Source organism: Schistocerca serialis, chromosome 1 (assembly GCF_023864345.2).
Source record: "Schistocerca serialis cubense isolate TAMUIC-IGC-003099 chromosome 1, iqSchSeri2.2, whole genome shotgun sequence".
Taxonomy (NCBI): Eukaryota; Metazoa; Arthropoda; class Insecta; order Orthoptera; family Acrididae; genus Schistocerca; species Schistocerca serialis.
Window position 1 is genome coordinate 661,208,172 of NC_064638.1, and position 15,107 is coordinate 661,223,278.

Consider the following 15,107-nt stretch of genomic DNA (forward strand, 5'->3'; position numbering starts at 1 on the left):
GACCAATTTTTTTGCTTTGTGATAGATGGCGCGTAATAGCCACAAACATATTACTCAAAATTTTAGATGAACAGTTGGTGACAGGTAGGTTTTTTAAATTAAAATACAGAACGCAGGTACGTTTGAACATTTTATTTTGGTTGTTCCATTGTGATACATGTACCTTTGTGAACTTATCATCTCTGAGAACGCATGCTGTTACAGTGTGTTTACCTGTAAATACCACAGTAATGCAATAAATGCTCAAAATGATGTCGGTCAACCTCAATCCATTTGGCAATACGTGTAACGAGATTCCTCTCAACAGCAAGGAGTTTGTCTTCCGTAATGTTCGCTCATGCATTGACAATGCGCTGACGCATGTTGTCAGGCATTGTCGGTGGATCACGATAGCAAATATCCTTCAACTTCCCCCACAGAAAGAAATCTGGGGCCGTCAGATCCTGTGAATGTGTGGGCCATGGTATGGTGCTTTGACAACCAATCCAGCTGTCTTGACATATGCTATTCAATACTGCTTCAACCGCATGCGATCTATGTGCCGGACATCCATCATGTTGGAAGTACATTGCCATTCTGTCATGCAGTGAAACATCTTGTAGTAACATCGGTAGAACATTATGTTGGAAATCAGCATACATTGCACCATTTAGATTGCCATTGATAAAATGGCCACACCATACATTAACCCGTCAAGGTCTCTCATGTTCCACTTGTCGCAGCCATCGTGGATTTTCTGTTGCCTATTAGTGCATATTATGCCGGTTTATGTTACCGCTGTTGGTGAATGACGCTTTGTCACTAAATAGAATGCGTGCAAAAAATCTGTCATCGTCCCGTAATTTCTCTTGTGCCCATTGGCAGAACTGTACACGATGTTCAAAGTCGTCACCATGCAATTCCTGCTGCATAGAAATATGGTGCGGGTGCAATCGATGTTGATGTAACATTCTCAACACCGACGTTTTTGAGATTCCCGATTCTCACGCAATTTGTCTGCTACTGATGTGCAGATTAGCTGTGACAGCAGCTAAAACACTACTTGGGCCTCATCATTTGTTGCAGGTCGTGGTTGCCATTTCACATGTGGCTGAACACTTCCTGTTTCCTTGAATAACATAACTTTCTGGCGAACGGTCTGGACACTTGGATGATGTCGTCCAGGATACCGAGCAGCATACATAGCACACGCCTGTTGGGCATTTTGAACACAATAGCCTTACATCAACACGATATCAACCTTTTCCGCAATTGGTAAATGGTCCATTTTAACAGGGGTAATATATCACGAAGCAAATTCTGTCCGCACTAGCGGAATGTTACGTGATACCATGTACTTACACGCAGATGTGGATGCATTACACATCTGAACTGAAACCATCGTGCAATGGAAATGGTATGTTTCCAGATACAGGTTGCTATTCAAAATATTATGTACTCACTCCTGTCTAAAATTCCTAGAATTTTTTAACAGAAATTTCTGAACACCCTTTATGCTGACAGGTTTATCCCATTAGTTTCACCAAGTGAGATGGTGGAGTGCTTAGCACACGGGACTCCATACAGCAGGGCAAAGGTTCAAATCTGCATCCACCATTCTGATTTAGGTTTTGCCCAGATGGTTCCTTTGGAAGGACACGGCTGATTTCCTTACCTATCCCTGCAACAATCTGAGCTTGTGCTCCATCTCTAACAGTCTTGATGTCTATAGGATGTTAAATGAATTGGAGGAAGAATTGGAGGTGTAACTCGTTTACCAGCCCTCTTATTTTTGGTAGTCAAATGGTACAAATAAACTGAGACAAGGTATACGTAGGTTTTGTTTAAGTCACATTACAGCTATGTTATGCTTAAAGCCCCCCCCCCCCCCCCCCCCCCCTCCCATGAACCATGGACCTTGCCGTTGGTGGGGAGGCTTGCGTGCCTCAACGATACAGATAGCCGTACAGTAGGTGCAACCACAACGGAGGGGTATCTGTTGAGAGGCCATACAAATGTATGGTTCCTGAAGAGGGGCAGCAGCCTTTTCAGTAGTTGCAGGGGCAACAGTCTGGATGATTGACTGATCTGGCCCTGTAACACTAACCAAAATGGCCTTGCTGTGCTGGTACTGCGAACGGCTGAAAGCAAGGGGAAACTACAGCCGTAATTTTTCCCGAGGGCATGCAGCTTTACTGTATGGTTAAATGATGATGGTGTCCTCTTGGATAAAATATTCTGGAGGTAAAATAGTCTCCCATTCAGATCTCCGGGTGGGTACTACTCAGGAGGACATAGTTAACAGGAGAAAGAAAACTGGTGTTCTACGGGTTGGAGCATGGAATGTCAGATCCCTTAATCGGGCAGGTAGGTTAGAAAATTTAAAAAGGGAAATGGATAGGGTAAAGTTAGATATAGTGGGAATTAGTGAAGTTCAGTGGCAGGAGCAACAAGACTTCTGGTCAGGTGAATACAGGGTTATAAATACAAAATCAAATAGGGGTAATGCAGGAGTAGGTTTAATAATGAATAAAAAAATAAGAATGCGAGTAAGCTACTACAAACAGCATAGTGAACGCGTTATTGTGGCCACGATAGGTACGAAGTCCGCACTTACCACAGTAGTACAAGTTTATATGCCGACTAGCTCTGCAGATGACGAAGAGATTGATGAAATGTATGATGAGATAAAAGAAATTACAAGAGATAGTGAAGGGAGACGAAAATTTAATAGTCATAGGTGATTGGAATTTGATAGTAGGAAAAGGAAGAGAAGGAAACTTATTAGGTGAATATGGAATGGGAGTAAGGAATGAAAGAGGAAGCCCCCTGGTAGAATTGTGCACAGAGTATAACTTAATCGTAGCTAACACTTGATTCAAGAATCATAAAAGAAGGTTGTATACATGGAAGAAGCTTGGAGATACTGATGGGTGTCAGATAGATTATATAATGGTAAGACAGAGATTTAGGAACCAGGTTTTAAATTGTAAGACATTTCCAGGGGCAGATGTGGGCTCTGACCACAATCTATTGGTTATGAACTGTAGACTAAAACTAAAGAAACTACAAAAAGATGGGAATTTAAGGAGATGGGACCTGGATAAACTGACAGAACCAGAGGTGGTAGATAGTTTCAGGGAGAGTATTAGGGAACAATTGACAAGAATGGGGGAAAGACATACAGTAGAAAAAGAATGGGTAGCTTTGAGGGATGAAGTAGTGAAGGCAGCAGAGGATCAAGTAGGTAAAAAGACGAGGGCTAATAGAAATCCTTGGGTAACAGAAGAGATAACGCATTTAATTGATGAAAGAAGAAAATACAAAAATGCAGTAAATGAAGCAGGCAAAAGGGAATACAAACGTCTCTAAAATGAGATCGACAGGAAGTGCAAAATGGTTAAGTGCGGATGGTTAGATGACAAATGTAAAGATGTAGAGGCATATATCACTAGGGGTAAGATAGATACTGCCTACAGAAAAATTAAAGAGACCTTTGGAGAAAAGAAAACCACTTGCATGAATATCAAGAGCTCTGATGGAAACCCAGTTCTAAGCAAAGAAGGGAAAGCAGAAAGGTGGAAGGAGTATATAGAGGGTCCATACAAAGGCAATGTACCTGAGGACAATATTATGGAAATGGAAGAGGATGTAGATGAAGATGAAATGGGGATACTGCGTGAAGAGTTTGACAGAGCACTGAAAGACCTAAGTCGAAACAAGGCTCCGGGAGTAGAGAACATTCCATTAGAACTACTGATAGCCATGACAAAACTCTACTATCTGGTGAGCAAGATGTATGAGACAGGCGAAATACCCTCAGACTTCAAGAAGAACATAATAATTCAAATCCAAAAGAAAGCAGGGAATGACAGAAGTGAAAATTACCGAACTATCAATTTAATTAGCCATGGTTGCAAAATACTAACACAAATTCTTTACAGACAAATGGAAAAACTGGTAGAAGACGACCTTGGGGAAGATCAGTTTGGATTCCGTTGAAGTGTTGGAACACATGAGGCAATACTGACCCTATGACTTATCTTAGAAGAAAGATTAAGGAAAGGCAAACCTACGTTTCTAGCATTTGTAGACGTAGAGAAAGCTTTTGACAATGTTGATTGGAATACTCTCTTCCAAATTCTAAAGGTGGCAGGGGTAAAATACAGGGAGCGAAAGGCTATTACAATTTGTACAGAAACCAGACGGCAGTTATAAGAGTCAAGGGACATGAAAGGGAAGCAGTGGTTGGGAAGGGGGTGAGACAGGGTTGTAGCCTATCCCCGATGTTATTAAATCTGTATATTGAGCAAGCAGTAAAGGAAACAAAAGAAAAATTTGGAGTAGGAAATCAAAATCCATGGAGAAGAAATAAAAACTGTGAGGTTCGCCGATGACATTGCAATTCTGTCAGAGACAGCAAAAGACCTGGAAGAGCAGCTGAACGGAATGGACAGTGTCTTGAAAGGAGGATATAAGACGAACATCAACAAAAGCAAAATGAGGGTAATGGAATGTAGTCGAATTAAATCGGGTGAAGCTGAGAGTATTAGATTAGGAAATGAGACACCTAAAGTAGTAAATGAGTTTTGCTATTTGGGGAGCAAAATAACTGATGATGGTCAAAGTAGAGAGGATATAAAATGTAGACTGGCAGTGGCAAGGAAGGCATTTCTGAAGAAGAGAAATTTGTTAACATTGAGTATAGATTTAGGTGTTAGGAAGTTTTTTCTGAAAGTATTTGTATGGAGTCTAGCCATGTATGGAAGTGAAATGTGGACAATAAATAGTTGAGACAAAAAGAGAATAGAAGCTTTTGAAATGTGGTGCTACAGAAGGATGCTGAAGATTAGATGTGTAGGTCACATAACTAATGAGGAGGTATTGAATAGAATTGGGGAGAAGAGAAATTTGTGGCACAACTTGACTAGAAGAAGGGATCGGTTGGTAGGGCATATTCTGAGACATCAAGGGATCACCAATTTAGTATTGGAGGGCAGTGCGGAGGGTAAAAATCGTAGAGGGAGACCAAGAGATGAATACACTAAGCAGATTCAGAAGGGTGTAGGTTGCAGTAGGTACTGGGAGATGAAGAAGCTTACACGGGATAGAGTAGCATGGAGAGCTGCGTCAAACCAGTCTCTGGACTGAAGAAGACGACGACGACAACAACAACAACAACAACAACAACAACAACATGCTTAAAGGCCTTTAAAGTTTACGTATATTAATTTGGTGTTCCATACAGATGCTATGCGTAAATAGCTTCCAGTTCAAGAAGCTTAGAGTCGATAAAATAAAAGAGATGTATGTCACTATTTTAATGTTATAAGGTTTTCAGAACTACAAATATTATTTATTTATGTAATATAGTTGTGATGACATAATCATCAAAGGGCAGGGATATGTAGTGTAACGTATCACATTTGGTAAAGTGATGTGTCACCTGAAATCTACTTAGCCAACAAATCGTCATCAGCACAGTGAAGATAAATGTTAGCTACTTAGTTTAGAAATTTAAATAGTTTGGAAGTTGTTATTGTTTGCACATGTATACTGGCCTGGATGAATGCCATGTGTCTCCAAGGCAGAATGGTGATGATAGTTTCTGGTACACAAGGGCAGTTATTCTGTGCTATGACATCCTAGCTCAGAGAAAATAGGTATGCCATACAGTGGTGTTTATGCCAAGGAAGAAAAAAGAAAATTCATTCTATCTGTGAGATTCGTACAGAACGGTTGTTAGTACTGTCAGATTGAATTTATGTAATCCCATATCGAATGTATGAACATTCGTAGTAGATGTGGTATTTCCTTGTATCATCGACTGTAACAGAAGACATAATATAGCTGTTATAGGAAGAAATACTTTCTATATTGTAGCAGATGTAACAGAAGATATAATGGTGAAGTGAATTCTTTGTAATTAATAGTTAACGATATGAAATTTTGCACTGTGTTGTTTAACAGTCGGTTGATAATGTACTTCAGAAATGAAATGACACAGTGGTGAAGACTCCAGATTCACGTTTGATCAGGTCTAGAGAAGGTGCTTAAAATCCTTGTCCAGACATCTGGATTTAGGTTTTATGTGGTTTCCTTTATGGTGAAAACTGAGTTCCTTCTTTTTAAAATTTCCACCACACTTAATTTGTTTTAGCTTTGTTTTTAGTGACCTCCAATGAATGAGATGTTAAAATTTAATTGTGCTGTCTCTCTTTGACAACCATTGATATTAAGTTACAGCTGCTAACAAATTAATAAACCGCTTGCTATGGCAAACAGTTCATCCCATGTGTAATCAGTGTATCTATCTTCTATTTTATGTTTTAGAATGTTTTTATGGTATATTTTATGATTTATTTCATTATCCTTTTTATCATTTAAATGTACTGTTTTTGTAGCATTCTCTGTCACTGTAAGAGTGTTGATCATATTTTCTATTGGGTGATGAAACTTGGTACAATTACTTCTTTTATCATCCTGAAAGCACTTGTAAAATTTTTTTGCTCTATCTCTTATAGTTTTTTTTTATAAATTTTTAAAGTTTTTAGATTTGGCTTTGTTTCAGCAGTCGGAAATTGTAACTTAAACGTGTCCTCACAACTAAAAAATTTGTATATTAAAGAATACTCAAGATATCAGTATGAAATTTTGGAATAAGTTTGTGTATTATATCTAAATGTTAAAAAAAATTACCATAAAGATATATTAAATTCTTCCAAATGAAAAAAAATTTATAAGTTTTTTTTTTAATTTATTTATTTAGCTAACAGATGTTTAGTTTTACAAAAACTGCAATATCTAGAGTCTCAGACCTGATAGAAAGCTCAAATTTGTTTTAAAATACTCTTAACTGTATAGGCTATTAGATAAAAGAAAAATTATGTTGGCTTTTTAACCTGTTTAATAGTTATCTAATTTTTAAAATAATATTAATTATATTTTAAAAATAAAAAATGCCAAGTGACTTAGACACCGAAAATAAGTTTTTGTCTTCTTGGAGTAACAATGTACAGTCGTGGACAAAACGAACGAGACCCCTCGCCTTTTCGTTATGCTGATCCGCACAGCTTTAAAGTCTGCTACACAGCATAACAGGCAAGGAGACGAAGTGCTACCAACATACTATGCATAGGCGTGAAATTGAAAAACTATCCGAAATTTGAAACTTCCTGGCAGATTAAAACTATGTGCCGGACCGAGACTCGAACTCGGGACCTTTACCTTTCGCGGGCAAGTGCTCTACCAACAGAGCTACCCAGGCGCGACTCACGCCCCGTCCTCACGCGTGATTGGGTAGCTCAGTTGGTAGAGCACTTGCCCGCGAAAGGCAAAGGTCCCGAGTTCGAGTCTCGGTCCGGCACACAGTTTTAATCTGCCAGGAAGTTTCATATCAGCGCACACTCCGCTGCAGAGTGAAAATCTCATTCTGGAAATATCAGAAATTTGTCAGACTATTTTCAATCATGCGTAAGAATATATCAATGCTGATTAGTGTCTTAACCACAACACCTAAATATAAGATATAAATGAAAGAAGAAACGCTAATTAGTATTAACTGTACTAATAAAAATGAATTTCAGCTTATCTAGATAACATAACTGTTTTAGTAAGACAAAGTATCTCAGATCGTTACGAATTATCAAAATATTATGCACATTCGGCCGCGAAATGGTCCGTGTCAACGTTCAGACCAGTCATACTGGGTTACCGTTGTTGACCTACCATGAAAATGTGCAAATTTAGCATTGCGTGAAGATTCATAACGAAATTCAGTTAAAAATCATTCAGTGCCACACTTAAGTCAATTCAGTTATTGACAGAAGCGGAAAAAGTAGGTAGTAACAAGTATGAAATTCTACAAGAGTTTCATTCGACATCCTTGGGGCGCCGGTACAGAATAAAGGTAGCAATAAAACGTATTGGGGGTGCGAGAATTTCTTAAAATTCCTTTACTGATAGCCTGTCTGCCTCCATCGAGATTAGAACCAAAAACAAACCAGACCTCCCTTGCAGAAGCAAACACCTTTCACTTCGCTAGCAGACAACCCAGGCAAACATCCGTCTATTGTTACCCCAGACATGAATAAACCGGCAATTTCGCAATGAAAATGGCAAAATTATCTGCAGTTTCTGTTACACAGAGCTTTCTGGACTCAAAAACATCAATTGTCTACCTTTATGTCACCGCTTATGTGACAATCATTCGGGATGTTTATCGAAATAACAAAAAACTGTTATTAGCCAGTAAATTTAGTAGGATAAATCTGCACCAACCCAGGAAATAAACGGCGACGTAGCTGCCAAACGTATTCTACAATGTTTTGAATTCTGCATTAGACGCGCCACAGCCAGAAAACGTTCATTAGCCGAGGTGATCCTTAAGGTAGCTAGCAATGGGAATGCTCGCACAACTAAAACGTGGTGGCATTAATAGTGGAATCTGAATTACTACATGTAGAGGCAAATGGATTTTATTTGCATTGCTGTAAACGTGATTTGAATCGAAAGCTTAGCTACGATTAACATGCTGATGTATCGACTGCAACTGGAGCATTTCGAATAAAGAGTAGGGGAAATTATTATGCGGCCCTCATCTTCAGTAACTGTGATAGCTATTTTCGTTGTTAGGATTTCGTCACGTAAATCAGTAAAAGTGGAACCCTACTAGTCTCACTTTCTAACCGTCTATCTGTTTACCCAACCCTTAAAGCCCATTTACCTCGAGTACGGGTGGACATAATAAGCGGAAATGTATCGCACTTCCTGCGGTATACGGTCCCTTGGTGGTGTAAAAAAGTGAGCTATGTCAACGCAATCTAAAGATCGGCCGTTTATGTAAAGAAAATTTACGCGAAAGGTCAGAACATGACTCTAAGCACTATGCCACCAAACTGCTTAGGTCATCAGTCCCCTAGACCTAACACAAATCCATGCACGGGGAAGGATTCGAACTGATGGCGCAAGGAGCCACGCGGTCCGCGATTTCACGCCGTTGAACTAACCCGCGCTGGCAAGCTGTTAATATCATCTCGTGTTACTAAAAAATTATTCACTTCTGGTGAATTATTTTCTGCGCAGTTCTTTTAAGAAAGAGTAACTAAAATATGATGTTACGGAAGAGGAAGGACGTCTAATTTATTTCCCCTTGTCTTTATTCATGATGTTAGATTTGCAATCTGAGCATATGTACTATCCATAACCACAATTTAGATCCAAGTCATAGTCACAGATATGCGAATACAACACATTGGCTTATATTGAGGTATTTCGTTTTTCACGAAGTGGTGGCAGACCATGCTGTGGTGTCTTCGAAGCGCGAGTTACTCCAGTGCTAGCTATCTCAGCACATCAGCTGAGCGAACTTGCATAGTATGTTGGTAGCACTTCGTCGCCTTGCCTGTTATGCTGTGTAGCAGACTTTAAAGCTGTGCGGATCAGCATAACAAAAAGGCGAGGGGTCTCGCTCGTTTTGTCCACGACTGTACACTTGGATTTTGTATTGTTACTCCTGTGTTTTGAAGTAAAAAATTATTACAGTGTTAAATAGTGCTTGGATAGTACTTTATTAAGTTTATTCGAACTCTCAGTAAGTACTGTTGCTTAGTTTACAGAGATTCTTTTCCAATATCCTACAAAAGTAACCAGAACAATAATCAGACCAAAAGTGAAATCAGTATGTCAGATATTCAAACCTGTAGCACACCTTCAAAAAAGTTATTAACTGGTATCAGAATTGAGTGAGGAAGAAAAAGATTTGATCCACTTACGATCTGGAATTAATCTGTGTGAATTTAAGAATATATGTTCACACCACAGCTACTACTTTTTAAATTTTTTTGAAAAGTATCAAACAACATGTGTAGACCCACTAAAAAAACACAAAAAGCCCATCAAAAAATCGTTGAGAAGTGTAGGCTTGGATCTTTCTAAACAATTACTGACAAAAAATATTAGCGTAAAACCTGGACAAAAGCTTTGCTCAACATGCCGTAACTTTTGTGAGGAAAAATTAAGAGTTGAAGTCAATGAAAGTGAAACAGATGATGAAGTCATGGTTGAATTAGAATCATTGGAATCCAGAAATGAATCCCTCGTACAAACAAACATTGCTCTTGATTATTTAGGTTTAACACCGATAAAGCTTCATGGCTTGTCAGAACAAAGTAAAGGGTCTTATTTTAAAAGGAAGGCTAGCAGTATTGAAAAGACTGCAAAAAAGGCGGTTTCAAAAGCATTAAAATATGATGCACCAAGTTCTGATGATGACGAAGAAGATAAAAGTGTGGTTGAGAAAGCAAAGGATTTTGATGTAATGATTTCTCTTATGAAAGAGAAGATTTCATCTGTTGGGAGGTCTAGAAAAATCCAGATTCTGACCTTGGCTCCAGATTCTTGGACTCGAAATAAAGTGATGAAAGAATTTAATGTTAGTGAGTACATAGTGCGACAAGCTAGAAAGCTAAAATCTGAAAAGGGTATTTTGGAAACTCCTGGTCCAAAAAAAGGTAAAACTCTTTCTGAAAATACAGTAAGACTTGTAACAGATTTTTATGAAAAGGATGAGAGTTCCAGAGTGCTACCTGGAACAAAAGACAAAGTAAGTGTTCAAAAAAATGTGTACATGCAAAAAAGACTCATTTTGTGTAACTTGAGAGAACTCTATTATTCTTTCAAATGGGAGAATCCCGAGGTAGAAGTAGGATTTTCAAAATTTTGTTTCTTGAGACCTAAATGGTGTATCCTTGCTGGTGCTGCAGGCACACACACTGTATGTGTATGCAGTATCCACCAGAATGTTAAACTATTACTGGATGGTGTGAAAATTGAAGAATCTTATAAAGACCTAATTAAGATGCTTGTCTGCAACACAGAAAACCAAAACTGCATGCTACATCATTGCAACAGCTGTCCTGCAAATACTGCACTAACAGAGTGCTTAACTGAAAAACTAAGTGAAGATTATGATTTAGAAGAAGAAATTGTAATCAGTCAGTGGGTTAACACAGACAGGGCAGAAATGATCAAACAGTCTATCAGTATTGAAGACTACATTTCTTTATTGGTTAGGTCATTGGAAAAGATCACCCCGCACTCATTTATAGCAAAATCCCAATCAGCAGCCTTTAAAAGATTGAAAAAAGACCCACCACCCAAAACAGCAATTATTGTGATGGATTTCAGTGAAAATTATTCCTTTGTTATACAAAATGAGATCCAAAGTTACCACTGGAATAGAGGTGGTTGTACTCTACACCCAGTTGGAGTTTTTCTAAGAAATGAGGAGGACAATGTTTTTGTTTCCAACCAATGTTTTATTAGTGATGACCAAGAACATGACACTGGTTTTGTTAACTTTGTACAAAAAGAAATTACAAAGTGGCTGTCATTACATCATACTGACATTGACTCAGTTCACTACTTTACAGATGGTTGTGCTGGGCAGTACAAAAATAGAAACAGTTTTAAAAATTTGACTGAACACTTGAGAGACTTTAATTTGAAGGCCCAACACTCTTTTTTTGCAACAAGTCATGGGAAGTCAATTTGTGATGGCCTAGGAGGAACTATTAAAAGAATTTTAAGGAAAGCCAGTCTACAGCTTTCAGACAAAGGACAAATAATGACAGCAATCGATGTGTATAAGTTTTGTGAAAAAAATATTGAAAACATTCATTTTCACTTTATTGACAAAAAAGAAGCTGATTTGCTATGGTTAAAACTAGAAAAACGTTTTTCAGCAACCCGAACCATTCCTGGAACTAGAAGTTTTCATAACTTCAAACCACTTCCAACAAACAACCTTGAAATTAGAAGGACTACAGATAGTGTAAAATCCTCCTTAGTCTTTTCTTTCCATTCTTCTTCTGATTGGGTTCGTGTTGAACCATCCATAAATTGCTATGTGGCTGCAAATTATGATGGTAACTGGTACTTTGTACTGGTAAAAACAATATTCAATGATGAAGAAGATGCAGAAATTCTATTTCTACATCCTTCAGGACCCGCTGCATCATTTTATTGGCCTGAAAGAGAAGATTCCTGCATAGTGCCTTTGGAGCACATAGTCTGTGTAGTAGACGCACCTCAATCAAGCGGCACTGGGAGAATGTATTACTTCAAAAAAGACTGTATCAAGAGAACTGAAAGCTCTTGGATGAAGTGGAAAAACAGTTTGAATCAGCATTAATGTTTATTAAAAAGACAAAATTACTCAAAAAATTCAATGTTTCAAGCAATCAGTTGGGTTATACGTAAGTGCTGTAAGTAAACTATCTTTGTACATAATTCTAATGTAATCTACTATAATTAATAAACATGTTAAAAAGCCATCATTATTTTTGTTTTATCAAGTAGCCTATATGTTTAAGAGTAAATTAAAACAAATTTGAGCATTCTATCAGGTCTGAGACTCGAGATATTGCAATTCTTATAGAACAAAACATCCGTTAAAAAAAAAAGAAAAAAAATACATATATATATTTTTTTTCATAGAAAATATTAATATATTTTAATAGCATCATTTTTATCTTCAAATATGTATAATAAATAAACTTGCTGCGAAAATTCATGATGTTATCTAAAAGAGTTTTTAAGATAAGCAAATTTAAAGTTTTGAATACAAATTAAACTGACCATCTCCGAAGGTTCAGAAAACGCAAAACATAAAAACTTTAAAAATTTATAAAAAAAAAACTGTAAGAGATACAGCAAAAAAAAAAAAAAAAAAAAAAAAAAAAAAAAAAAAAAAAAAAAAAAAAAAAAAAAAAAATTTGCAGGTGTTGTCAGGATGGTATTAGAACCATTTGAGCCAAATTTCATGAAAATCTAAGGAGGTGGGTGTAAAATTTATTTTTTATTGGGTGATTTGATATGGAATGACCCTATTGGAACTACCATTCTTAGACACTTACTTTGAATTTTTCTTTTAAAGTGCTTGATTTAATTTGATATAGTATTTACCTAATTATTTCCATTTATTTTTTTCAGGGAATTGAATTTAACCATACCATTGAGCACTCGGCAGAATGGATCTATGTACCTGCATCTGCTGCTAACTCAAGAAAAAGAACATGATAATTTTTTTAAGTTACACCAGACTCCAACAACAGTCTACACAAAAATTCGACTAACACAGTATCATGTGCCTGAAGCAGCGACATTTCAGCTTCTAGGGAGTAAGGTAAACATTAATGTCACAATAGTTGAATGGTTTACAATACGAGAGCATGCTAAATTTGCAGCGCTTGCAATGTGAACAAAAGCTTCTTTGCTGTCTAAAGTAAAAGTCTGTGGATAGTATCTATAAATATCCTATTCTATCAGAAGTGGTTGTGTTTTAGTAAGGGATTTAACACTCTTTCATTTGAGAAACTATACACTGATTATTTTCGAAGTTACATGCACTGCATGCCAGAAATTAAAAAAACTGAAAGTAATTCTTGCGTACAGTGCATCGTGAAAATCTTCACCAATTTAAGTTTCTTTAACCCTTAGTGTTAGCATGGGGTGCTGTGAACATCCCACACACTAAAAACTGCTCATATTATTGGTTTAAATTTTCGTAATTCTCTAAAACTCCTGTTAGTTTTCTGACAGTTAGGTAAATAATTAAATTAGAATACGCTAAATTTCATTAATCATTGTTGTTCGTTGCCAGAAACGTACACTGGAGTGTTCAGGACACTCTGCAACAACCGCGATATAACAAAAATCAGAATAATCCCAAGTGTCAGTTTTTTTTTTTTTTTTTTAATTTTTACAGTCATTTCATTTTTATCACATTTCATGTTACATTAAATGGACACTTTGTTATTTAGTACCTCAATTATAGCTGCTTTCCAAGTGAATTAAGTCTTGGAGTCAGTTTGCTTTCTGTCACTCCATGTTAACAACTAAGTCTACAGCATGTGTACATATGAAAAAAATGAGAAAGGAATACAGAGATTACTTGAAGTTGAAATAGTTAGAAATGTATTATAAATTAAAATTTGGAAACATTTGGTTAGTCCGAAGAACTGAGCATGGAACTGATACAGAGACAGCAGGTGGTAGTGAAAATGAAATAAGTTTTGAAAAGAACAATTCCTACATGGGAAAAGATGGAACAACAAAATGAATGAAGAACCCTCCACCAAGAATGTAAGGACATAACCTCAAAATACTATTATTCATCTGCCAGGTCGAGAGGTGCAGCCAGAATTACAAAACCAAATTTAGAGTAGTTCCTTTTGTTTTTTGATGAAGGGATGTTTGAAAAAATATTTGGCTGTACTAATGTGTACATAAGTAGCATCTAGAGGAAATCTGCCCACATGTGGTTTTGTAACTGAGACATTTCACACTATAAAGAGTTTGTACTGGTTGCTGTTCTGATTCATAGCTTTATGGCATTAAAGTCAGGCAAGGGAAAAAGAAAATAGATAAACTTGCACCAAATAGGGAACTACATTCCTGGAAATGGAAAAAAGAACACATTGACACCAGTGTGTCAGACCCACCATACTTGCTCCGGACACTGCGAGAGGGCTGTACAAGCAATGATCACACGCACGGCACAGCGGACACACCAGGAACCGTGGTGTTGGCCGTCGAATGGCGCTAGCTGCGCAGCATTTGTGCACCGCCGCCGTCAGTGTCAGCCAGTTTGCCGTGGCATACGGAGCTCCATCGCAGTCTTTAACACTGGTAGCATGCCGCGACAGTGTGGACGTGAACCGTATGTGCAGTTGACGGACTTTGAGCGAGGGCGTATAGTGGGCATGCGGGAGGCCGGGTGGACGTACCGCCGAAATGCTTAACACGTGGGGCGTGAGGTCTCCACAGTACATCGATGTTGTCGCCAGTGGTCGGCGGAAGGTGCACGTGCCCGTCGACCTGGGACCGGACCGCAGCGACGCACGGATGCACGCCAAGACCGTACGATCCTACGCAGTGCTGTAGGGGACCGCACCGCCACTTCCCAGCAAATTAGGGACACTGTTGCTCCTGGGGTATCGGCGAGGACCATTCGCAACCGTCTCCATGAAGCTGGGCTACGGTCCTGCACACCGTTAGGCCGTCTTCCGCTCACGCCCCAACATCGTGCAGCCCGCCTCCAGTGGTGTCGCGACAGGCGTGAATGG

General features: G+C 38.2%; 1 protein-coding gene across 1 annotated transcript in view; it reads left to right on the plus strand.

Annotated features, from left to right (window-relative positions):
• Positions 1–15,107, plus strand: part of LOC126479545 (cleft lip and palate transmembrane protein 1-like protein) — a 165,184-nt gene that overhangs the window by 72,013 nt on the left and 78,064 nt on the right. Inside the window, exon 3 of the mRNA XM_050103793.1 lies at positions 12,973–13,165. Within this exon, the coding sequence (XP_049959750.1) occupies positions 12,973–13,165 (193 nt within the window). The remainder of the gene's footprint in view (positions 1–12,972; positions 13,166–15,107) is intronic.